General features: G+C 47.4%; 1 protein-coding gene across 2 annotated transcripts in view; it reads right to left on the reverse strand.

The window, feature by feature from the left end:
• EPB41L5 (erythrocyte membrane protein band 4.1 like 5) overlaps window positions 1-26,659 on the reverse strand; it is a 165,602-nt gene that overhangs the window by 14,811 nt on the left and 124,132 nt on the right. The window contains exons 19-22 of one of the 2 annotated variants that reach the window (XM_029065634.1): window positions 12,604-12,732; window positions 8,134-8,195; window positions 7,315-7,434; window positions 2,367-2,460 (exon numbers count right to left, since the gene is read on the reverse strand). In XM_029065634.1, coding sequence (XP_028921467.1) covers window positions 2,367-2,460; window positions 7,315-7,434; window positions 8,134-8,195; window positions 12,604-12,732 — 405 coding nt within the window. Of the gene's footprint in view, window positions 1-2,366; window positions 2,491-7,314; window positions 7,435-8,133; window positions 8,196-12,603; window positions 12,733-26,659 lie in introns of both variants that reach the window. The other variant, XM_029065626.1, reaches the window with a different exon arrangement.

The following is a 26,659-nucleotide window of genomic DNA, read 5'->3' on the forward strand; positions in this document are numbered from 1 at the left end:
CCGGCCCTGTTACAACTCCCCCCAGCCACTCCTGGAACGGATGAGGAGCCGGGTTCTAATTCCAGCTCCTCCATCAGATCTGATGTGTGACCTCGAGCCGGTTACTTCATTTCTCTGTGCCTCGGTTCCTCATCTTCAAAATGGGGATCCAATATCTGTTCTTCCTACTCAGATTGTGAACCCCATGTGGGAACTGATTATCTTCTATCTAGACTATAAACTGGTTGTGGGCAGGGAACGTGTCTGATATATCATCGTGTTGTACTCTCCCAAGCGCTTAGGACAGTGTTCTGCATACAGTAACTGCTCAGAAATACTATTGACAGACAAACCAATGGGGCTCACACGCTCAGCGGGAACTGAGAGCCCCAAGGGGGACAGACACTGTGTTCAAATGACTACCCTGAATCTAGTCCAGTGCTCAGAATAGTGCCGGGCACATAATAAGAGCTTAATAAATACCATTTAAAAAAAAAGTGGGGAGTGGGGCGGGAACGCATTTCCCTGTCAGTCACCCATGGACCCACTGGCCCCATCTCTTCCCAGTCCGGTGCGGGGTGGGGGGGGGGGGGGGCGAACACGGGAAGGAAAGGGGTGGAAAAGCACCTGGCTGGGAACTGGGGGGTTGGGGGACTTGGGGAGACGGGCTGCCGGGTGTTGGCACCTTGAGAGCTGGGGTAAGCTCGTTGTCGGCAGAGAACGTTTCTATCGGCTCTGTTATATTGTTCTATCCCAAGCGCTTAATACAGTGCTCCGCACACAGAGCTCAATAAATACCACTGACTGACTGATTGATTGCTGCACGTAGGTGGCTTGAGACTAGGGAAGAGGGCGGGGCCGGTGCATGGGCTTTGGGGCCGGAAGTCTCAGCGCCGTAGCCATGTTCATTAAATCGTATTGTTATATGTTGCCCTCCTAAGTGCTTAGTACAGTGCTTGGGTGCAGAGCACTGTACTAACCCTTGGGGAGAGCACAATATAACACTATACAGAAAATAATGTTGGTATTTGTTAAGCGCTTATTATGTGCAGAGCACTGTTCTCAGCGCTGGGGTAGACACAGCGTAATCAGGTTGTCCCACTTGAGGCTCAGTCTTCATCCCCATTTTTGATGAGGTCACTGAGGCACAGAGAAGTTAAGTGACTTGCCCACAGTCAAACAGCTGACAAGCGATGGAGTCAGGATTCGAACCCATGACCTCCGACTCCCAAGCCCGTGCTCTTTCCACTGAGTCACCCTGCTTCTCTAAGAACATCAGGTCCCACGTGGGGCTCACAGTCTAAGTAGTAGGAGAGAGAACAGGGGATTCAATCCCCATTATGCAGAGGAAGGAATTGAGGCCCAGAGAAGTGAAGTGAAGTGAAGGTCACCCAGCAGACAAGTGGCAGGGAAAGTACTAGAATCCAGGGCCTCTGACTCCTAAACCCAGGCTCTTCCCACCGTGGCTCAGTGGAAAGAGCCCGGGCTTTGGAGTCAAAGGTCACGGATTCGACTCCCAGCTCGGCCACTTGTCAGCTGTGTGACTTTGGGCAAGTCACTTAACTTCTCGGTACCTCAGTTACCTCATCTGTAAAATGGGGATTAAGACTGTGAGCCCCACGTGGGACAACCTGATTTCCCTGTGTCTACCCCAGCACTTAGAACAGTGCTCGGCACATAGTAAGCGCTTAACAAATACCAACATTAAACAGATGCAGTTCCTGCTCACAACCAACCTTCTATACGGGAAGACACACATTAATACAAATAAATCAATTACAGTGGAGAAGCAGCAGGGCCTAGAGGATACAGGACGGGCCTGGGAGTTAGAAGGTCATGTGTTCAAATCCCGGCTCTGTCACTTGTCTGCTGTGTCACCTCGGGCAAGTCACTTCACTTCTCTAGGCCTCAGATCCCTCAGCTATAAAATGGGGGTTAAGACCATGAGCCCTATCTGAGACAGGGACTGTATCCAAGCCGATTATCATGTATCTACCCCAGTGCTTAGAACAGTGCTTGGCACATAGTGAGCGCTTAACAAATACCATAATTATTTTGGACATAAGTGCTACGGGGCTGGGAAGGGGAATGAATAAAGGGAGCAGGTCAGGGCAACGCAGAAGGGAGTGGGAGAAGAGGAAAGACGGCTTAGTCGGCCATGCAGGGCCACTCCTGGAGTTAGCAAGAATTTGAGTTAGGCAGAGTAGCCCAGTATTAGTCTCCAGTGGCTCATTCTCATCCGCTTCTAAAACCCTCCTAGTCTGCTCTGCTGATAGGGGAAAATTCCCGTAAACACTCCATATTTCAAACAAAGCCGTCCCTCCCCTCAGTCTCCACGGAAGCCCCGGGCTGGGGAAGGAAACTTGGAAGCCAAAGGGTAACGTTACCTTGAAAATGGCATCAGCCTTGGCGGGCGCTAGAGTTGGTAGGATCGGTGGGTCTTCCGGGCCGGGGGCTTTATTTTCCTCGTTGGATGCCTCGCTGAAAGAGAGCAACCCTTCTGGGTTGTGCCTGGGGATGGCAGAGAAGGCTGCCGTCAGAGCAGCTTGGCCACGAGGCCCGAGGAATCGAAGTGGGAGTGGGGTGCTTATTAAAGCTGGGGGAGACAGACGATGGAGTTATTTATGGCTTCTCCCTGGGGCCTCTCTCTCCTGGCTGGCTGAGGGCAGCAGGCCAGGGGAGGGGTCAGCAGGTGGGGGAACAATAATAATAATAATAATGATATCTATGGTACTTATTAAGTGTTTACTATGTGCCAGGCACCGTTACAAGCACTAGGGTAGATACAAGGTAATGAGGTTAGACACAGACCCTGCCCCACGTGGGGCTCACACTCTTAATCCCCCCATTTGACAGATAAGGTAACTGAGATCCAGAGAATTGAAATGACTTGCCCAAGGTCACACAGCAGACACGTGGCGGAGCCGAGACTAGAACCCAGGTCCATCAGACTCCCAGACCTGTACTCTGTCCACTAAGCCGCACTGCTTCTCCAAGCAGCCGCGAAGGGAGCAATAGTCGTCTTTCTCCCAACTTGCATCCCCGGGGGAACGTGGGGTTGGTCGGGTGGGTTTGGATTGGAGGGGAATCTGCGGAGGGAGACAATGGAGAGGACTGCAATGGCTCCAGCTCTGGGTGCCTGCTAGATCCAAGTCAGAACATTCCCATTTCGAGGTGGTCTCCAGCTCAACTGGACACCAGGCTCCTGAGAGGGAACAGAGTATCGGGAGCCTGGGGACAAGGACCCCATCATAAGGATGAGCTCTGGGAGGCGGCCTGGGGGCAAAAGGCCCCTGGAGAAGCAGCATGGCCAAGTGGATAGAACACAGGCCTGGGAGTCAGAGGACCTGAGTTCTAATTCCGGCTCTGCCACTTGCCTGCTGTGTGATCTTGGGCAAATCACTTCACTGGACCTCAATTTCCTCATCTATAAAATGGGGATCCAATACCTGTTCTCCCCCCTACTTATACTGTGAGCCCCATATAAGACAGGGGACTGTGTCCGACCGGATTCTCTCGTATCTATACCAGTGCTTAGAACGGTGCTGAATAAATATCATTATTATTATTATTATTATTATTATTATGATAGCAGCAAGGGGAGCCACAGATCTCCCCTTTGTCTTCCTTTCAACTCCCTGACACAGCAGGAGCTGCAAGAACTTTACCCCAGGAAAAAGATGTGAAAAAATCCTACCACCCTAACCTGGACCCTCTCCCAAGCCATGCCACATGCTGGGCACACACGCGTATACACACATACACACACACACACACATACAAACATGAGACAAAATGGACATCCGGTCCTTCCCTCAAGGGTGGGCATGACCTAAGAGAGAAGGTAATGAGCCACCAAAGCCCCAGGAAAACCCTCAGCAGAAGCAGAGCACTCGATCAGACACCGATGGATGGGTGGCTAAGGGGAAGAGTTTACTTCTGGCCACAGGGAAATTTAGTTTTGCCTCTGATCATTTTTTTTCCCCGTCACTAGAAAGCTGGGCGGTGGTTCTGAGCAACTCTCTTTCCATCACCTGTGACTGCGCACGAACACACACGTACAGGCCCTTGGACTTTTAACAGAAAACAGAAAATGCTTCAGCAAACAGACGGGAGAAATGCTTGGGCAAACAGAGTACAGAAACCTCCCCTTCTCCCACCAACCGCCTGCCCCCAAATCAAACAATAGAAAATGACCTGTCCTGAAGCAACGTGGCCCAGTAGAAAGAGAACAGGACTGGGGGAGTCAGGGAACCTGGGTTCTAATCCTGTCTCCGTCACTTGCCCACTGGGTGTGACCTTCGGCAGGTCACTTTGCTTTTCGGGCCTCGGGTTCCTCCTCTTTAAAATGGAGATTCAAAACCTGTTCTCCTTCCTCCTCAGACTGAGAGCCCAGTGTGGGACAGGGAAGGCATCAGACCAGATTATTTCATATCTACCCTAATGCTTAGCTCAGTGCTTAGCAGATAGTAAACGCTTAATAAAAACGCCAATTATCACTATTATTATCAAGTAGGGGATCAAGCTCTAGTCCTAATCCAAGGCACTTGCCTTGTATCTTTTGTTATGGGGCATTAAATCCAGGAGAGAGTGAGGCAGGGCACCTCCCCCAACCCCAACACAAACAGACACGCACACACACACTTCTGTTGAGGGCTTCTGTGGGTGGCATCTAAATCCACATTGCTCTTGGCAGTATAAACATTCCAAATATGTGCGGCTTGAAAGTGTAAATATTTGAGCTCTTCCCCACCCAGTTTCTTACTTAAGAGGTCAAGAAGGTCAATACCTCAGGCAGGACACTGCACAGGCAGGATCCTGGGTGGCTTGAAGCTCCGCCTCTCCTTGGGCTTAGGGCCACCTGACCTTTCGGATAGAACTATTCATTTATTTATTCTATTTATTTGTGTTAATCTCTGGCTCCCTCTCTAGACTGTGAGCTCGTTGTGGGCAGGAATGTGTCTTGTTTGTTGTTACACTGTACTCTCCCAAGCACTGAGTAGAGTGCTTTGCACACAATAAGAACTCAATAAATATGATTTATTTATTTATGACCTGTTGCCATCACTGTGGTGGCTCCGGCGGGTAGGAGGATCTTGTGGGGGCCTCCCACCTGGTACCAAAAGAGAGAGCGGTGTGCCTAGTGGATAGGGCATGGACATGGATTCTAATCCTGACTCTGCCACTTGTCTGCTCTATGACCATGGGCAAGTCACTTAATTTCTCTGGGCCTCAGTTCCCTCATCTGTAAAATGGGGATTAATATGGCGAGTCATACGTGGGACCGGGATTGTCTAACCTAATTAACTTGTATCTACCCCAGTGGTTAGTACAGTGCCCGGCACATAGAAAGGGCCTAAAAAAGACCATTTAAAAAAAAACACAAAAAACCAAGAAACAAAAAACAACCGTAACTTTCCGTGAGTTCTTTCTATCTGCCGGCCTCTTCTGTCTTTGAGCGGGCAAGGATTGTCGGTGTGTTGCACTTTCCCAAGTGCTTACTATTGTGCTCTGCACAGAGTAAGTGCTCAATAAATCTAATCAATAAATAAATACCACTGAGTGATACTCTATCGTATCAGTCGGTGTTTGAGAGCTTACTTTGTGTAGAGCACTGTACTAAGCACTTGAGAGAGTACAATATAACAAAATTACAGAGTAATGGTATTCTACCATTCAGTGGTCTGCAGAGAGTTGGTGCTCAATAAACACTAATAATCGATCGATAAAACCTCAGTATTTAAGCTTGCACCACCTACAGATGGCAAAAGCAGTGTGGCTCAGTGGAAAGAGCCTGGGCTTGGGAGTCAGAGGTCATGGGTTCAAATTCCCACTCTGCCACTTGTCAGCTGTGTGACTTTGGGCAAGTCACTTAAATTCTCTGTCCCTCAGTTACCTCATTTGTAAAATGGGGATAATAATAATGTTGGTATTTGTTAAGCGCTTACTATGTGCCGAGCACTGTTCTAAACGCTGGGGTAGATACAGGGTTATCAGATTGTCCCACATGAGGCTCACAGACAACCTGATTACCTTGTATCTACTCCAGCGCTTAGAACAGTGCTCTGCACACAGTAAGTGCTTGACAAATACCAACCAAAAAAAAAAAAGAAGCGACAGCCATGGCCCTCCAGAAGCCTCTAGGCAGCCCAAGTTTCCCTGGGTGGTTTATTAGCCTGAGAGGCCGCAGGAGGGATTTTAGGAGGAAAGGACCCATGTCGGCATCCTCCAAACTGCAATCAAAGCCACGGTCTCCTTCCTTAGCTTTATTTCTAGCCATCCTCGTTGTTAACGAAGCTGCTAGAAGAGCAGGGGCCTGGAGCTGGCCCTGACCCCTGATTTGGCCTGTAGCTTCACCAGTTGGTCCCAGACTTAGTCCAGAGCTTTGCACACAGTAAGCACTCAATAAATACCACTGATTGATTGATAATCTGGTCACAGAATTGTTATTATGGTATTTGTTAAGCTCTTACTAGGTGTCCAGCGCTGTCCTAACCACTGGGATAGATACAAGCTCATTGAGCTGGACACAGACGAGACCCAACATGGAGCTCACAGTCTAAGTAGGAGGGAGAATGATTTAATCCCCATTTTACTGTGCTTTTATGGTACTTATTAAGTGCTTATTATGTGCCAGACACTGAACTAAGCACAGGGTAGGCACAAGTTAATCTGGTTGGACACAGTCCCTGTCCCAAATAGGGCTCACATTCTTAATCCCCATTTTACAAATAAGGTAACAAACACAGAGCAGTTAAGTGACTTGCCCAAGGTCACACAGCAGACACGTGGAGAAGCCGGGTTTAGAACTCAGGTCCTCTGACAAGCAGGCCCATGATCTTTCCACTAGAACACAACTATTGTATTAGACTTCCCCAGTATTTAGCACCATGCTCGGCACATGCAGTGAGTGCTCAATAAATAGCACTGATGGACTGATTGATTAAGCACTTTCAGTGCACTTACACTTACAGTGCATACTAAGGGCTGAAAAAGAATACACATGTGGGAATTAGACATCGTCCCAAGTCTCTCTGGTGGCTCACAATCTAAGAGTATAAGTGGGGAGGAGGGCCTGGAGACAGACACATCAGGACGATGCAAAATTAAAAACAACTCAAACAAATACAACAAATGCCAGACACATAAAACTGACAGACAGACCTGTATTTTCTCTGTTGGCCACACTGCTTTTCCTCAAGCTTCTGCTTAAGAGTTGGGAAGCTGCTGCCTTGCTGGGCTTGCACTTTCTCCTCCCCTCACCCTCCTAGGTCAGGCCCACCTCAGGACTCTCTCTGACCCTGAGGGGCTGCCATTTTGAATCCAAGCACTTACTGGAGGAAGGAGGGACTGGAAACGGGGTCCTCTTTCAGGGCCTCTCTGGGCTCCAAGGGGGTAGCAGGGCTTCTAGCAGTTAGAGGCAGGTTGGGCAGGGTGGTCCCCGGAAAGAAGCCCCTGTGTATGGGGAGGAGGAGAAGAGGTGGAAAAGGAGGAGGATCAGCAAAGTTGTTTGGGGTAAACTCCTTAGTATAAAAGCTCCTGGTTGGAACATGGGGAGGGAGAAAGAAGGGGGAACAACAAAACTGTTTGGGGTGGATTTCTTAAGATGGGGAGGTGGCTTGAAATGGAAGTCTGGGGCAGAGGTGCTGCCTTGCATGTGGAGCACAGAGTTGGACAGTAGGCAGGGATTTTAGGGGGCGGATGCAGACTGGAAAGGGCCAGGTTTCAGGGCGCCGACAGCGCAGGAAAAACTCCATTCTCAGCCTTTTCAGCCCTAATTTGGAATTCTCTGGGACATCTCAGTGACCTCAGGGCACAAGAGATCAGCACTTGAGCTGAACAGGCCGGGTGGGCGAGTTTCCCGAGGGTCCAGGTGGAGGGTGGGTGCCTTGGGTCAGGGGACCCGCTGGACTTTCACTCCAGCTCTACAGGAGCCCACGGTTCGGGGCTCAACTAGAACCAAAGCTCAGAAATGGGGAGCTTGTCCCAATCTATCCTTTGGGTGGTGGGTGGGGAAGGGTAGCTCTTTTGGTGGTGCTGGGCCTGGGCTTGGAGGGGGTCTGGCTGGTGAAAATCTTAGGAGTAGAAGTTGGTTTTTTTTTTAAAAGTAGGAATCAAATCCCGCCTCATCTGGACGACCATCCAAAAGTGTACCTGTTAGATGCATCCTGAACATTGGAGTTTTTGGGGCTTGATGAGTTGTCATCTCTTGTCACCTGAAATAGGTGGAAACCAGAAGAGGAAATTTTAGCAAAGGGTCTTGGTTGGAACTGTCAATCAATCAATCATATTTATTGAGCATTTATCATGTGCAGAGTGCTGTACTTAGCACTTGGGAGAGTACAATCAACAGAAGTAAAAGGCACATTCCCTGCCAATAATGAGCTTATAGTCTAGAGGGGGGAGACAGACACTAATATGAATAAATTTATATTGTATAATTTAAAAACATGTATGTAAGTGCTGTGGGGCTGGAGTGACTATCAAATGTCCAAATGTCCAAAGATCAGAGTGCACAGATGACGCAAAAAGGACAGCGAGCAGGGGAAGAGAGGGATTAATCGGGGAAGGCCTCTTGGATAAAACGTGACCCGAATAATGCTTTGAAGGTGGGGAGAGTGGTGGTCTGGCATACCTGGAGGGGTAGGGAGTTGCAGGCTGGGGAAGGATGTGGGAAAGGGTTGCTGATGAGATAGATGAGATCAGGGCCCAGTGAATAAGCTGGTCCAAGAGAGGCAGAGTGTGTGACCTGGGCTGTAGTAGGAGATCAGTGAGTTGAGGTAGGATGGGGCAAGCTGATTAAGTGCTTTAAAGCACTCAAGCACTCCTGTTGTCCAAGTGTTAGGATGATAGGAAAACCTGAAATTACCAAAAAACTTGGTAATGAAATCTACAGTTGCTATTCCCAGGGCTGGGACTGAGGAGACCTGGGTTCTAATCTCGGCTCTACCACTTACCTGCTGTGTGACCTTGGACAAGTCACGTAACCCCTCTGTGCCTCAGCCACCTCATCTAAAACATGGGGATTCGATAGCTGTTCATTGGATAACTATTCTCCCTTGTTCTTAGACTGTGAGACCCATGTTGGACTGGGATTGTGTACAATCTGATGGCATCCACCACACCAGTTAGTATAAGAGTTGCACAAAGTAAGTGCTCAACAAATACCTCAATTAATATTACTACACATTTTAATCATTTCCCTATGTGTAACAATTCAATCCCATCCTTGGGGTCATTACTATAGCTGCGGAATAAACCTGCCAGAATATAAAAAAGTTGGGGTTGGTTGACACATCCTTTGCCCACTTATCTTCTCTGTGCCTCAGTTACCTCATCTGTAAAATGGGGATTAAGACTGTGAGCCCCATGTGGGACAGGGGATGTGTACAACCTGATGAGCACATATCTATCCCAAGGCTTAGTACAGTGGCTGGTTCATAGTAAGCACTTAAATACAATTTTAAAAAACGTGAGAGACAGAAAGCTAATCAAAGGCAGGGATCAAGTCATTTTTCCTTGGTTAATTCCCACAGTTCCTAACATGGGGGATCTTCAACCAGAAGGTGATGAATCAATAACAATAATTACGGTATTTGTTAAGTGCTTACTATGTGCCAGGCACTGTACTAAATGCTGGGGTAGATACAAGCAAATTGGGTTGGACACAGTCCCTGTCCCATGTGGGGCTCATAGTCTCAATCCCCATTATACAGATGAGGTAACCAAAGCACAGAGAAGTGAGGTCACACAGCAGACAAGTGGCAGAGTCAGGATTAGAACCTATGACCTCTGACTCCCAGGTCTGTGCTCTGTCCACTACGTTATGCTACTTCTGACTGACTATGCCACATTGACTCACCAGTCTCTGTCAAAAGATGAATCAATCAGTAACATGTGTGCAGTGCACACCAGAATGCAGTAGAAAGACAGGATCTCTGCCCTAAAGAAATTTACAATCTACAGTGGAGAAAGGCACAAGAATTTACAGATAGGAAAAAAAAGAGAACACATCTTGTGTTAATCCAATCAGGGTTTTGGGGTGTTTTTTTTTTTTTTTACCATGGATTCGTGGGAATGGTCAATAGTTACTTCTGAAGATGAGCTGATCTCTATCCCTTTCCTGGAGGAAAGGACACAGGATTTGAGATGTGTTTGGAATATGAAGGGAGGCCATGATGGATGGAAGCCTATTGGTAAAGGAGGTGCTGAGCACATAGTAAGCACTTAACAAATACCATGATTATTAATATTATAGAAAGATCCAGGAGGTTCACAGAAAAGTTTGACATTTATTCATTCAATTCATTCAATAGTATTTATTTAGCACTTATTTTTACTAAAGCCTATCTCCCTCTCTAGACTGTAAACTTGTGGTGGGCAGGGAATGTGCCAACCAACTCTGTTGTAATGTACTGTGTCTAAAAGAAGCCTCCTTTGACCCAGCAGCTCCCTCCAGTTATCGCCCCATCTCCCTCCTACCATTCCTCTCCAAACGCCGCCTTGAGCGAGTAGTCTATGCCCACGGTCTCAAGTTCCACTCCCCCAATCCTCCCTGTGACTACCTCTGACAGAGCTTCTGTCCCTTTCTTAGAAACCTCCCTCTCAAAGGTCACAAATGCTCTCTTCCTTGCCAAATCCAACGGCCTCTACTCCATCCTAATCCTCCACAACCTCTCTGCTGCCTCTCACGTGTCTGTCGACCACTCCCTTCTGGAAACATTATCCAACCTCGGCTTCACGGACACTGTCCTCTTGTCCTCTCTCCTATCTCCCTGGCCGCTCATTCTCGGTCTCTTTCGCAGGCTCCTCCTCTGTCTCCCACCCGCTAACGGTGGGTGTTTTTCAAGGTTCAGTTCAGGGTCTCAGTTCAGGGTCTATTCTCCATCTACACTCCCTTGGAGACCTCATTCACTCCCATGGCTTCAGTGACCACCTCGATGTGGGCGACTCCCAGATCTCCATCTCCAGCCCTCATCTCCCTCTCTGCAATCTCACATTTCCTCCTGCCTTCAAGGCATCTCCACTAGGATGCCTCTTCATCACTTCAAACTTAACATGTTGAAAACTGAACTCTTTATCTTCTCACCCAAACCCAGTCTTTCCACTGATCTTCCCATCAACTGTAGTCAGCACCGCTATCCTTCCTGCCTCACAACTAGTAACCTTGGTGTTATCCTTGACTCCTCTCTCTCATTCGCCCCACATATTCAATCTATCACTAAATCCCGTCAGTTCAGCCTTCACAACATTGTTAATGTCTACCTTTTCCTCTCTATCCAAACTACTATCACTTTCATCCCAGCTTTTGTTGTACCCTGCTTTCATTACTGCATCAGCCTCTTTGTTGACTTCCCTTCCTCCTATCTCTCCACTCAGTACATATTTCACTCTGCTGCCCAGATCATTTTTCTCCAAAAACATTCAGCAATATTTCCCCACTCCACGAGAACTTCTGGTGGTTGCCCATCCAATTCTGCATCAAACAGAAACTTCTTACCATCAGCTTTAAAACAGTCACCTTGTGCGCTTCTATCTTACCTCCCTACTCTCCTACTACAACCCAGCCCACACACTGCTCCTTTAATGCCAACCTATTCACTGTACTTCAGTCTCATTTATCTCACCGTCAACCTCTTGTCCACGTACTGCCCCTGGCCAGGAATGCCCTCCCTCTTCATATCCGAAAAACAATTACTCGCCCCCGCCTTCAGAACCTTATTGGAGGCACATCTCCTCCAAGAGGTCTTCCCGGACTAAGCCCTCTTTTCCTTTATTCCCTTCTGCTTTGCACCCCTAAATCGGCACTCTTCACCCCTTCCTCAGCATGTATGACTTTATCTAGACTTCATTGGTACGTCTGTCTCCCCTTCTAGACCGTAAACTCCTTGTGGGGAGGGAAGGGGTCTCCTGGCTCTGCAGTTCGGTGCTCTCCCAAAGGCTTAGAACACTGCTCTGCACAGAGGAAGCACAGTGGAAAGAGCCCGGTCTTGGGAGTCAGAGGTCGTGGGTTCTAATCCCAGCTCCACAGCTTGTCAGCTGGGTGACCTTGGGCAAGTCACTCACTTCTCTGCACCTCAGTTACCTTATCTGTAAAATGGGGATTAAGACTGTGAGCCCCACGTGGGGCAACCTGATTACCTTGTATCTCCCCCTGCACTTAGAACGGTGCTTGGCACGTAGTAAGCGCTTAACAAATACCATTATTATCATTATTATCTCCCTCCCAGCCCCACAGCACTTAAGTGCACCCCTCTAGAGTGTAAGCTCATTGTGGGCAGGGAGTGCATCTGTTATATTGTTTTACTGTACTCTCCCAAGAGCTTAGTACAGTGCTCTACACACAGTAAGCACCCAATAAATACCATTGATAATGACAATGGAGAGAGAGAAACAGAAAGTAGTAGGGCTAGCTAGCTCACTGTGGGCAGGGAACACGTCTATCAACTCCGATAGACATTATATTCTCCCAAGTGCTTAGTACAGTGCTCTGCACTCAGTAAGTGTTCAATAAATAAGATTGATTGAGCCTGAACACCCGGGGAGACCAAGAAAAGGGCCACACATGTTTCTGTAACCAAAGGGCCAATTTCTTCCCAGAACTGCCTTATTGAGAGGTTTTACCTTGTGCCCTGCTTCCACCTGAGCCTTCAGGATGTTGCTCTTGATGTCGGCGGGGACCCTCGCTGGAGTCAATCCTGGGCTTTCAATAGCATTATTAAGATATTTCTCAGTCAACTTCACCACTTCTTCCTAGAAATGACAAACACAACATGAGCATGCTCCGTTTTCCGTTTTTGGTTTTTAGTTTGGTTTTTTTTGAGAAGCAGAATGGCTTAGGGGATAGATCATGGACCTGGGAGTCAGAAGATTCTGGGTTCTAATCCTGGGACCGCCACACGTCTGCTGTGTGACCCTGAACAAATCACTTCACTTCTCTGGGCCTCAGTTACCTCATCTGTAAAACGGGGATCAAGAGTGTAAGCCCCATGGGGGACAGGGATTATGTTCAATCTGATTAGCTTGGCACATAAGTAAGCAGTTAATAAGTCCCATTACTACTATTATTATCGTTGTTTTATGGCATTTGTTAAGTGCTCACTATTCATCAGGCATCATACTGAGAGCTGGGGTAGATACAAACCAATCAGGATGCTGTCCACGACCCACATGGATATCACCGTCTTAATCCCCATTTTACAGATGAGGGGATTGAGGCCCTGAGAAGTACAATGATTTGCCCAAGTCACCTGGCAGACTACTGGCAGAGCTGGGATTAGAACCCAGCTCCATTTCCCTCCCAGATCTGGGCTCTTTCCACTAGGCCATGCTGCATCTTGGCAACATGGAACAGGCAAGACTGCTGACTGCAGGAAAGGACTAGAAACCATTTATGCAAGTAGACAAACTCCACTGCTCCATGTAAGCTCGTTGTGGGCAAGGAATGTGCCTGTTTACTGTTATATTATACTCTCCCAAGCGCTTAGTACAGTGTCCTGAACTCAATAAGTACTCAATAAATATGACTGATTACAGTATTTGTTAAGCACTCATTGTGTACCAGGCACTGTACTAAGCGCTGGGGTGGATACAAGCAAATTGGGATGGACACAGTCCCTGTACCACACGGGGCTCATAATCTTGATCCCCATTCTATAAGTGAGGCACAGAGATGTGAAGTGACTTGCCCAAGGTCATACAGCAGACAAGTGGCAGAGCCGGGATTAGAACCCAGGACCTTCTGACTCCCAGCCTCGTGCTCTATCCAGTAGGGCTTGAATCTGGCCACCATCAATCAATCAACCAATGGTATTGATTGAGAACTATAATAATGTTGGTATTTGTTAAGCTCTTACTATGTGCCGGGCACTGTCTAAGCGCTGGGGTAGACACAGGGGAATCAGGTTGTCCCACATGGGGCTCACAGTCTTAATCCCCATTTTACAGATGAGGCAACTGAGGCACCGAGAAGTTAAGTGACTTGTCCAAAGTCACACAGCTGACAAGTGGCCGAGCTGGGATTCGAACCCATGACCTCTGACTCCAAAGCCCGTGCTCTTTCCACTGAGCCACGCTGCTTCTCACTGAGCCACGCTGCTTCTGTGCTATGTGTAGAGCACTGTAATAAGCCCTGAGGAGAGTCCAATCCAACAGAATTAGCTGACACATCCCCTGCCCAATGCGAGCTTCCATCTATTCATTCATTCATTCAATAGTATTTATTGAGCGCTTACTATGTGCAGAGCACTGTACTAAGCGCTTGGAATGAACAAGTCGGCAACAGATAGAGACGGTCCCTGCCGTTTGACGGGCTTACGGTCTAATCGGGGGAGACGGACAGACAAGAACAATGGCAATAAATAGAATCAAGTGGAAGAACATCTCGTAAAAACAATGGCAACTAAACAGAATCAAGGCGATGTACATTTCATTGACAAAATAAATAGGGTAATGAAAATCTAGAGGAGAAGCTTCCAGTCTCCAGCCGTCACAGCAGGAAAGGCTTGCCAGGCCCTTGAGGTGCGATGTAATAGCCCTGCAGAGCCAGCCTGGTGCATCAGCATTAGGGACAAAGACAACCCAGAGCAAGGTTGAGGGACCACTTCCTTCACCCCTGTGAGTCCAATCCTCTTGGTTCTATTTATCGTGATTAAGTTGTCTTGTTTTTGTCCGTCTGTCTCCGCCGATTAGACTGTAAGCCCATCAATGGGCAGGGATTGTCTCTATCTGTTGCCGAATTGTACATTCCAAGCACTTAGTACAGTCCTCTGCACAGAGTAAGCGCCCAATAAATATTATTGAATGAATGAATGAATCCTCATACAACCCCTGAGAGAAGCCATGACACAGGCCAGTCTCCTGGCTCTTCTACCATCTAGGCTCATGTGGGGACTCAATCACCTTGCCCCCTTCTACCTCACCTCGCTGCTCTCCTTCTACAACCGACACCACGCACTTCACTCCTCTAATGTCAACCTTCTCACTGTGCCTCGATGCATCTTGCCACCGATCTCTTGCCCACATCCTGTCTCTGGCCTGGAATGCTCTCATTCAATCATTCGTTCACTCAGTCATATTTACTGAGTGCTTACATTGTGCAGAGCACTGTACTAAGCACTTGGGAAGTACAATTCAGCAACAGAGACAATCCCTGCCCAGAACAGGTTCACAGTCTAGAAGCGGGGAGCCCGACATCAAAACAAGTAAACAGGCATCAGAAGCATCATTATAAATAAATAGAATTATAGATATATACACAACATCGATAAAAATAAATCAAATTAAAAATATGTACATATATACACAGTGCTGAGGGGGTAGAACAAAGGGAGCGAGTCGGGGTGATGGGAAGAGGAGGGCAAGGGGAACTGAGGAAAGGAGGGTTTAGTCTGGGAAGGCCTCCTGGAGGAGCTGAACTTTCATTAGGGCTTTGAAGAGGGGAAATGTGCTAGTCTGGTGAATTTGGGAGGGAGGGTATTCCAGGCCAGAGGTAGGAGATGGGCCAGGGGTCGACGGCCGGACACACGAGAATGAGGCCCAGTGAGGAGGTTAGCACGAGAGGAGCAGAGTGTGTGGGCTGAGATGTAGAAGGAGAGAAGGGAGGGGAGGTAAGAAGGGGCAAGGGGTTGGAAAGCTTTGAAGCCAAGAGTGAGGAGTTTTTGCTTGATACAGAGGTTGACAGGCAACCCCTGGAGACTTTTTCCCTCTTCATATCCAACAGACAGTTACTCTCTTCTCTTTCAAAGTCTTACTGAAGGCATGTGTCCTCTAAGAGGTCTTTCCTTCCCTTCCTTTACTTTTCTCTTCTCCCACTGCCTCTGCGTTGCCTTGAATTGCTCTCTTTACTTATCTCCCCTCCCAGCCCCATAGCACTTTCTGTAATTTTTATCTATGTCAAAGTCGGTCTCCCCCTCTAGACTGTAAGCTTGTTGTGGGAAAGGAAATGTGTCTGTTATACTGTACTCTCCTAAGCGCTTAGTACAGTGCTCAGCACACAGTAAGCGCTTGATAATTTGACTGTTGACTGACTTGTCCAGAGTCACACAGCACCAAGTGGTGGATCCACTTGTTACTTTGTTACTCTGCCATAATTAACTGGAAGAGGTGCCCATTGAGGGTCTGTTTTTTTTCCACACTTACAGCTGAGCTTTAATTTTTTAAAAACTTGAAAACAATCCTATAATCCACCTCTTGACTGGGGAACACGGGCTTTTTGAGGCTGGAGACCTCTCTTTGTGTTGGAAATGGGATTCCCAAGTCTCTGGCCTGGAGTGGGGACTCTCCAATGGGAGGGTGGCCAGTTGTTTCCAGATGATATTAGAATCAACTGGAATTCTTTAGCCTCTTAGGAGGAATGGGAAATATTTATAAGCCACACTGTGACCCATATGGGGCTCTGCTCTGGGCTAATCCATTTAATCATGCAGTTGGCCCCGCTTGAAAGCAAGGCCCAAATTCCTTCCTCTCCCAGTTTAGGCACCTACGACTCCCCTGCGGTTCATTTTATTTTCACCTTGATGGCTCGGCTTAGAAAACCTCTGTGCTCAGGACCCCTGACTGAGTCCTTAATCAAAGCAAGAAGAAAACAAATGTTTAGCTATAATGGAGGACTCTCTCTTTCGAACAGTATGTACAAAAGTGTTGTGGGGCTTGTGGGGGCACGGGGGATGAATAAAGGGAGTTAGTCAGGGCAACGCAGAAGGGAATGGAAGAAGAGGAAAAACTTCTGTGCCTCAGTTATCTGATCTCAAAATGGGGATTAAGACTGTGAACCCCATGTGGGACATGGACTGGGTCCAAACTGATTGGCTTGTATCTACCTCAGCGCTTAGTACAGTGCCTGGCACATCATGCTTAAAAAATACCATAAAAAGATCACTGTAAACAAATAGGATTGTTAAAGTCTTTTCTCACCTGGCTCTCCTGAGCAAATACTATTTCTATCAATCAATTAATCAATCGAAGGTGTTTATTGAGCACTTACTGTGGGCAAAACACTGTACTAAGCATTTGGGAGAGTACAACAGATCTCGCAGACATTTTCCCTGCCCACAGTGAGCTTACAGTCTAGAGGGGTTTCTAGTCTTCGGAAAGCCATAACCAAAGAGCTTGAATCAATCAATGGTATTTAATGAGCGCTTACTGTTTGCACAGCACTGTACTAAGTAAGCGGTTGGAAGAGTACAATAGAACGGAGTTGGTAGGCACCTTCCCTGCCCACAGTGAGCTTTTATTTTGTCCACTGCCATCATGTCCAAGGCAAGATGAGGGGCTTTGGTGAGAGTACCTTCTTGCACAGTCAAGCACACAACAGTATTTACTACACTTACTGCGTGCAGAGCACAATATACTGTACATTTGGAAGAGTACATTTGGGATGTGGTAGATATGATCCTAGCCCACAAGGAGTTTACTGCCTACAAGGGGGAGACAAATGTTAAAATAAATTATGGCTGGAGGAAATACTAGAGTATAAAAATATACTGAGAAGCAGGATGGCGTCGTGGATCGAGCATGGGCCTGGGAGTCAGAAGGTCATGGGCTCTACTCTCAGTTCTGCCACTCGTCTGCTGGGGGAACTTTGGGCAAGTCACTTCACTTCTCTGGGCCTCAGTTCCCTCATCTGTAAAATGATGTTTGAGGCTGCGAGCCCCACATGGCACAGGGACTGTGTCCAATTTGATTTGCTTGTATACACCCTAGAGCTTAGTACAGTGCTCACTCGCCTAAGAAATGATGAGGCTCAGTAAAGGAGAAAGACAAACACTACCTAGTTTATCTTTCCTCTTCCTGGGTTTTCTCAGGAAGCAATCTTCAAGAGAAGCATTTTAGACCACTGCATTTGTTACAGGGATTAGAAAGTGTGTAAGGAGCAAACAGGACTGGCTTACTTCAAAAGGCCAGTAAGCCCCCCTCTTCCCAGACCAAGCGCCCCTTTTCTGCTATGCCTCCCCTCCCCATCGCCTCAACTCCCTCCCTCTGCTCTACCCCCTTTCCCGCCCCATTGCACTTGTGTATATATGTACATATTCAATATTATTCTATTTTATTAATGATGTGCAAATATATATTAGAGAAGCAGCATGGCTCTTCAGCAGCAGGCTTGGGAGTCAGAGGTCATGGGTTCGAATCCCAACTCTGCCACTTGTCAGCTTTGTGACTGTGGGCAAGTCACTTAACTTCTCTTTGCCTCAGTTACCTCATCTGTAAAATGGGGATTAAGACTGTGAGCTTCACGTGGGTCAACCTGATTACCCTGTATCTACCCCAGGGCTTAGAACAGTGCTCTACACATAGTAAATGCTTAACAAATACCAACATTTTTATTATTATCTATAATTTTATTTATTTATATTGATGTTATTGAAGCCTGTTTACTTATTTTGTTTCATTTTGTCTGTCTTCTAGACCGTAAGCTCGTTGTTAAATAGGGATTCTCTCTATTGTTACTGAATTGTACTTTCCAAGTGCTTAGGACAGTGCTCTGCACACAGTAAGTGCTCAAGAAATACGAATGAATGAATGAACACAGTAAGCGCTTAACAAAAATACCATTATTATATTATTATTATATGGAAGGGGTACACAGCCAAATGCATAGGTGATGCAGAGGGGAGGATAGGTAGGGAAATGGGGGTTAGTCAGGGAAGGCCTTTGGGAGGAGATGTGATGGAAGGTTGGAGGGTTTTTTTATATATACATATTATAGATATAATAATAATGATGGCATTTGTTAAGCGCTTACTATGTGCAAAGCACTGCTCTAAGTGCTGGGGAGGATACAAGGTGATCAGGTTGCCCCACGTGGGGCTCACAGACTTAATCCCCATTTTACAGATGAGGTAACTGAGGCACAGAGAAGTTAAGTGACTTGCCCAAAGTCACACAACTGTCAAGCAGAGGAGTCAGGATTACAATTCATGACCTCTGACTTGCAAGCCCGTGTTCTTTCCACTGAGCCACACTACTTCTCTAATAATAGTATTGTAATATAATATATAATAAATAATATTATATATGTGACATGGAATGATTCAATCAGTGGTATTTTTTGAGTGTTTACTGTGTAAAGAGCATTTTACTAAGCATTTGGAAGTGTACAAAAAAGCACACCTTATCACTGCCCTCAAGGATTTTACAATCTCCTGTGTGCAGAGCATTCAATAGTATTTATTGAGCGCTTACAATGTGCAGAGCACTGTACTAAGTGCTTGGGATGTACAAATCTGTAACAGATAGAGACAGTCCCTGCCCTTTGACGGGCTTACAGTCTAATCGGGGGAGACAGACAAGAACAATGAAAGTAAATAGAATCAAGGGGAAGAACATCTCATTAAAACAATAGCAAATAAATAGAATCAAGGTGATGTACATCTCATTAACAAAATAAATAGGGTAATGAAGATATATACATTAAGCGGACGAGTACAGTGCTGAGGGGATGGGACGACAGAGGGGGAGAAACAGAGGGAAAGGGGAGAGAAGAGGGTTTAGCTGTGGAGAGTTGCAGGGGGTAGAGGGAGCAGCGGAGAAAGGGGAGGCTCAGTCTGGGAAGGCCTCTTGGAGGAGGTGAGCTTTAAGTAGGGATTTGAAGAGGGGAAGAGAATCAGTTTGGCGGAGGTGAGGAGGGAAGGCATTCCAGGACCGCGGGAGGACGTGGCCCAGGGGTCGAAGGCGGGATAGGCGAGACCGGGGGATGGTGAGGAGGTGGGCGGCAGAGGAGCGGAGCGTGCGGGGTGGGCAGTGGAAAGAGAGAAGGGAGGAGAGGTAGGAGGGGGTAAGGTGATAGAGAGCCTCGAAGTCTAGAGTGAAAAGTTTTTGTTTTGGGCAGAGGTTGATAGGCAACCACTGGAGGTTTTTAAGAAGGGGAGTGACAGGCCCAGAGCGTTTCTGCAGGAAGATGAGCCGGGCAGCGGAGTGAAGAATAGACTGGAGCGGGGTAAGAGAGGAGGAAGGGAGATCAGAGAGAAGGCTGACACGAGAAGCAGCGTGGCTCAGTGGAAAGAGCCTGGGCTTTGGAGTCAGAGGTCATGGGTTCGAATCCTGACTCGGCCACTTGTCAGCTGTGTGACTTTGGGCAAGTCACTTCACTTCTCGGTGCCTCAGTTCCCTCATCTGTAAAATGGGGATTAAGACTGTGAGCCCCATGTAGGACAACCTGATTCCCCTGTGTCTACCCCAGCGCTTAGAACAGTGCTCGGCACATAGTAAGCGCTTAACAAATACCAACATTATTATTAATCTAGCCGGGATATTACGAGAGCCCGTAACAGTAAGATAGCCATTTGGGGTGGAGAGGAAAGGGAAGATCTTGGCGATATTATAAAGGTGAGACCGGCAGGTCTTGGTAACAGATCGGATGCGTGGGGTGAACGAGAGAGCCGAGTCAAAGATGACACCGAGGTTGCGGGCCTGAGGGACAGGAAGGATGGTCGTACCATCCACAGTGATAGGGAAGTCAGGGAGAGGACAGGGCTTGGGAGGGAAGATGAGGAGCTCAGCACTGCACTAAGCAATTGAAAAAGTGCAATGGTATAAGTAGACAGGATCCCTGCCTTCAAAGATCTTGCCAATCTCTATTAAAAAAAATCAATGTAAAGAAATAGGAATGCTAAAGTCTGTTCTCACATGGCTCCCCTGGACAAATACTATTTCTATCAATCAATCAATGGTTTCTATTGAGCACAGTGCTTGTGCTTGAGAGAGTACAAAAGAGTAAGTAGACACAATTCCTGCCCTTGAGGAGCAAACAATCTAGTCGGGAAAAGAGAGCATAATTTCTTTTAACGATATTTTTAAGTACTTACTATGTGTCATACACTCTTCTAAGCACTGGCGTAGATACAAATTAATAAAGCTGAATACAGTCCCCATCCCACATAGGGCTCACAGTCAAGTAGGAGGGAGAACAGGTTTTAAATTCCCATTTTGCAGTTGAGGAAAGTGAGGCCCAGAGAAGTGAAGTAACTTATCCAAGTTCACACATCAGACCAGTGGCGGAGCCGGGATTAGAATCCAGATCCTCTGGTTCCCCAGGTTTGTGACTTATTGGGGAGAGTGGTGGTCTGTCAGATACAAAGGAGGCTCCTTCCAGGAGCCACAACCAACCGCCCCAGCCTCTGACTCAACTTTTACACTGTCGGCTAGAGATCAGGTCCCCTCTCCATTCTCCCTCTCCAGGCTACCAACCCAGGGTGGGGGGGGGGGGGGCAAGAGCCTTTTAGCAAATTGGGCAGCATGGCAGGAACTCTGCCACTTGTCTCCTGTGTGACCTTAGGCAAGCCCCTAACTTCTCTGGGCCTCAGCTCCCTCACCTGTAGAATGGGGATTAAGACTGTGATCCCCATGTGGGACATGGACTGTATCCAACCTCACTAGCTTGCATCTACTCAGCGCTTAGTATTCGTGCTTGATGCACAGTAAAGATTTCTAAAACAGAAAACAAACAAAAAAACCCTTCATTGGGCAGTGGCCCTAATCCCCATCTCAACCACTAGTCTAAGACCCATTGCTTTAAACACAGCAGGAGGTCATGGTTTACAGCAAGAGACTGCTTACCGAAAAACAAAAATAAGATTATCTACTGCAGAGCTTCCTTAGATATTCTGCAAATACTGATGCCAGATTAGCAGTTGTCTAATGGTTCTGGCTTTAAAGCATTACTTTCTCCTCCATTTTCCCAGCTGCCTCAGAGTGCAGGGTCTATACAACATGCGAACACAAACCCAGTTAGTCTGATTTGGATCACCATCTCGGCTTCCCAGTTGGAGTTTACATACAGCCTGCCTCAAAATTGGAGTGTGCCCAATTTATAATCATGATTATCATGGTATTTGTTAAGTGATTACTATGTGTCCAGCATTCGCCTAAGCACTGGGGTAGGTACACCTTAATCAAGTCAGACACAGCCCCTGTCTCATATGGGTCTCAGAATCTAAGAGTGGGGGAGAACAGCCAGCCACTGAATCCCCATTTTACAGTTAAGGAAACTGAGGCACAGAGAAGTGAATCGACTTGCCCAAGATCACACATCAGGCAAGCAGCGGAGCGGCATCAGAATCCATGATCTTCTGACTCTTTCCACTAGGCCAAGCTGCTTCTTGACCTGCTACAGTCCCATATTTGATTTTATGGTTCAATTCAACCCCATGCACAGGAAAGGTAGACTACAAGAAGATTCAACTTACTGTTCCCATTTATAGTGCCATGTAAAACCTGGAAAGCAAGTCACTTCCATCCCGACACATTTTGGCAATCTCTGGATGAAAGCCTTCAGCAGACAGCCTTCTGACTTGAAGACTGAAGACATTCCCAATGCACAATACACTCAACTTCTTAGCTAAGAAATCCTGGTCTTTTTTAAGGATTTTATTAATAATAATAACAAAAACTGTGGCATTTGTTAAGTGCTTACTGTGTGTCAGGCACTGCGCTCGGGTGATGGACAAGTGGTCGAGCTGGGATTAGAACCCACTACCTCTGACTCCCAGGCCCACACTGCTTCTTGGGTCACATTTTTCTTTTCATTTCATTGAAGAGAATCAATTTGTAGTTAGCTAACTACCAACTAAGAATGTCTTTTGAGAAACAGTGTGCCTAGTGGAAAGTCCAAGGGCATGGGAGTCAGAGAACCTGAATTCTCAATCCAGCTCTGCCACATGCCTACTGTGTGACCTTGGGCAAGTCATATCACGATTCTGGGCCTCAGTTTCCTCATCTGTATAATGGAGATGAGATAGCTGTTCTCACTCCCTCTTAGACTGTGAGACCCATGTAAGGACAAGGACTGCTGATCTGATGATCTTGTATCTACCCCAAGTGCTTAACAAATACCACAAATATTATTATTATTGTTATTATTATTATTATTATTAGAGGTGTCTGGGCATCAGTATCGAGCTCCAGGTGACCTTGGGTGTGTTGGGACTTTTGGGAAGGAACCAAAGATATTTTCTGCTCCCACCAGGTGTTGTCTCTATCTGTTGCTGAATCGTACATTACAAGCGCTTAGTACAGCACAAAGTAAGCGCTCAATAAATACGATTGAATGAATGAATGAATGAATGAATGAATGAATATGTTGGGCATGAAACAGGTCAAGAGTAGAGGCCAGGAGATGGGAAACAGCCCACTCTTGATTATAGCAGTAAGCTTGCTGTGGCTAGTGATCGTGTCTACCAACTCTGTTGTATTGTACTCTCCCAGTGCTCTACACACAGTAAATGCTCAATAAATACCACTGATGATGATGATAGCAATAGGAAGATAAATTATGGCACTGATGGTGCAGGGCTCTGTACTAAGTGCTTGGGAAGTACAGAATAAAAAAGTACAGAATAAAAAAAGTTAAGGAGTTTACCCTCTAATGGGGAAGGCAAACAGAAAAATATAATTATCTAGGGTTGCTTTCTGTACGGAGCAGGGACACAGTGAAGCATGTAACCCTGAGAGAGAAAGTGAGTGAAACTTAAATGGGCACAATTTTTTTTCTTATTAGCAGTTCTGATGAAAGAATTCCTGGGAGGGGAGGTTGAATCATATGGCTAAGACCTTTGGAATAATTTGTGGACTCCAATTATCCCTGGTCTTCTCGTCTCTCATTACCATCGAATGATAACTGCCTATCAGGGCAAAGAAATCCGGTCTTTAGGGAGCAGAAGGAAGAGACACCAACGTGAAAATGAAAAAGAGATCTATGAAATATAGTCAAATTTTAGAAGACAGGAGAAAAAGCTTGGAAAATAATGCTCCAAATAATAGCTCTCATATTATTGGTTGGTTTTGATTTTTTTAAAGAAATTGGGGTGCACATGACAGATTGTATATATAAAACATGTGGGCTTCTTTATTCCTCTCACTGAATGAAACACACTGGTCTTTAAGAAAAATCAATTTTGGAAGAAAGGAAAAAAAATCCTCCTCAACAACAACAAAAAATCCTAACCAGTAAGCCAAATATGCTCCTCTCCGACTTTAGTCTTAATTCAGACCATCATTTAGATAAAATGGGGTGGTGTGCCTTAATTCTCCAGATGATTGATAACAACTCCTCTCCTTACCCCAGTTTCTGTGGAGACCTGTGCCTGCTATGTCACTCATGTCTTGCTCCCCTAATTCTTAACTCTGCCCTCTCCTCTGCCAGGCAAAGCTTCTTCTCCTCCCTCATCGACACCCATGCCCGTCACCCCCGCCGATTGTTCCGGACCTTTAACTCTCTCCTTAGGCCCCCTGTTCCTCCCCCTCCCCCATCTCTCACCCCCAATGATCTGGCCACCTATTTCCTCACGAAAATCAACACGATCAGGTCTGAGCTCCCCAAAGTCACCCCTCCGCCTCTCCCCTCCCCCCCAACAACCCCCTCCCCTACTTTCCCATCCTTCCCTGCAGTATCCTCAGAGGACATCTCCTCCCTCCTCGCAAGTGCCACCCCCTCCACCTGCGCCTCGGACCCCATTCCCTCTCACCTTCTTAAAACCATCGCCCCTGCCCTCCTCCCTTCCTTAACTTCTATTTTTAACCACTCAATCTCCAAGGGCTCTTTCCCCTCTGCCTTCAAACATGCCCACGTCTCCCCCATCCTAAAAAAACCCGCTCTTGACCCCACTTCCCCCTCCAGTTATCGTCCTATCTCCCTACTACCCTTCCTTTCCAAAATCCTAGAACGAGTCGTCTACAATCGATGCCTAGAATTCCTTAACTCCCATTCTCTCCTAGACCCCCTCCAATCTGGCTTCCGTCCCCTCCACTCTACCGAGGCTGCTCACCCATGACCTCCTTCTTGCCAAATCCAATGGCTCCTACTCCATTCTGATCCTCCTTGACCTCTCTGCTGCCTTTGACAATGTCGACCATCCCCTCCTCCTCCATACCTTATCTCACCTTGGCTTCATGGACTCTGTCCTCTCCCGGTTCTCCTCTTACCTCTCTGGCCGATCATTCTCGGTCTCCTACGCTGGAGCCTCCTCCCCCTCCCATCCTTTAACTGTTGGAGTTCCTCAAGGGTCAGTTCTTGGCCCTCTTCTGTTCTCCACTTACACTCACTCCCTCGGTGAACTCATCCGCTCTCACGGCTTTGACTACCATCTCTACGCAGATGACACGCAGATCTACATCTCCGCCCCTGTCCTCTCCCCCTCCCTTCAGGCTCGCATCTCCTCCTGCCTCCGGGACATCTCCACCTGGATGTCGGCCCGCCACCTAAAACTCAACATGAGCAAGACTGAGCTCCTCATCTTCCCTCCCAAGCCCGGTCCGCTCCCAGACTTCTCCATCACCGTGGATGGCACGACCATCCTTCCCGTCCCGCAGGCCCGCAATCTCGGTGTCATCCTTGACTCGTCCCTCTCGTTCACCCCACACATCCTATCCGTTACCAAGACCTGCCGGTTTCACCTCTACAATATCGCCAAGATCCGCCCTTTCCTCTCCACCCAAACGGCTACCTATTACGGGCTCTCGTTATATCCCGGCTAGACTACTGTGTCAGCCTTCTCTCTGACCTCCCTTCCTCCTCTCTCGCCCCGCTCCGGTCTATTCTTCACTCCGCTGCCCGGCTCATCTTCCTGCAGAAACGATCTGGGCATGTCACTCCCCTTCTTAAACAACTCCAGTGGTTGCCTATCGACCTCCGCTCCAAACAAAAACTCCTCACTCTAGGCTTCAAGGCTCTCCGTCACCTTGCCCCTTCCTACCTCTCCTCCCTTCTCTCTTTCTACCACCCACCCCGCATGCTCCGCTCCTCCGCCGCCCACCTCCTCGCCGTCCCTCGGTCTCGCCTATCCCGCCGTCGACCCCTGGGTCACGTCCTCCCGCGGTCCTGGAACGCCCTCCCTCCTCACCTCCGCCAAACTGATTCTCTTTCCCTCTTCAAAACCTTACTTAAAAATCACCTCCTCCAAGAGGCCTTCCCAGACTGAGCTCCTCTTCCCCCTCTACTCCCTCTGCCATCCCCCCTTTACCTCTCCGCAGCTAAAGCCTCATTTTCCCCTTTTCCCTCTGCTCCTCCACCTCTCCCTTCCCATCCCCACAGCACTGTACTCGTCCGCTCAACTGTATATATTTTCGTTACCCTATTTATTTTGTTAATGAATTGTACATCGCCTTGATTCTATTTGGTTGCCATTGTTTTTATGAGATGTTCTTCCCCTTGACGCTGTTTATTGCCATTGTTCTCGTCTGTCCGTCTCCCCCGATTAGACTGTAAGCCCGTCAAACGGCAGGGACTGTCTCTATCTGTTGCCGACTTGTTCATCCCAAGCGCTTAGTACAGTGCTCTGCACATAGTAAGCGCTCAATAAATACTATTGAATGAATGAATAATTCTTCTTGATTCTACTGGAGAGGTAATTTAGGAATTTAAAAATGAGAATTCCAGGCAGTATGACCAAATGGCTCTCTAAATAATCTAAAGAATTTGTTTTCTTGCCATTCCTTTTTTTCCCCCTTAGTCTTCTTGAGTTGAGGCAGTGGCACCTTAGTGTTTACACTGCAGGCTGGTTCTTGCCCCAGAGCGACCTGGCTCGGGCTGGGAAAAAGGAGGGGAGGCTCTTGGACAGTTGCCATCAGCTGCCAACCCTTCTCTTAGACAAGAGCTGCAAAGGGGCACGAGAGAGGGAAAACCAGCCCTTACTTGAAAAAGGGCACAGAGTGAAGCCGAGCAGGAAGGTTCATGTAACCTTTT

The sequence above is a fragment of the Ornithorhynchus anatinus genome, chromosome 1 (assembly GCF_004115215.2).
Source record: "Ornithorhynchus anatinus isolate Pmale09 chromosome 1, mOrnAna1.pri.v4, whole genome shotgun sequence".
NCBI classification, from domain to species: Eukaryota; Metazoa; Chordata; class Mammalia; order Monotremata; family Ornithorhynchidae; genus Ornithorhynchus; species Ornithorhynchus anatinus.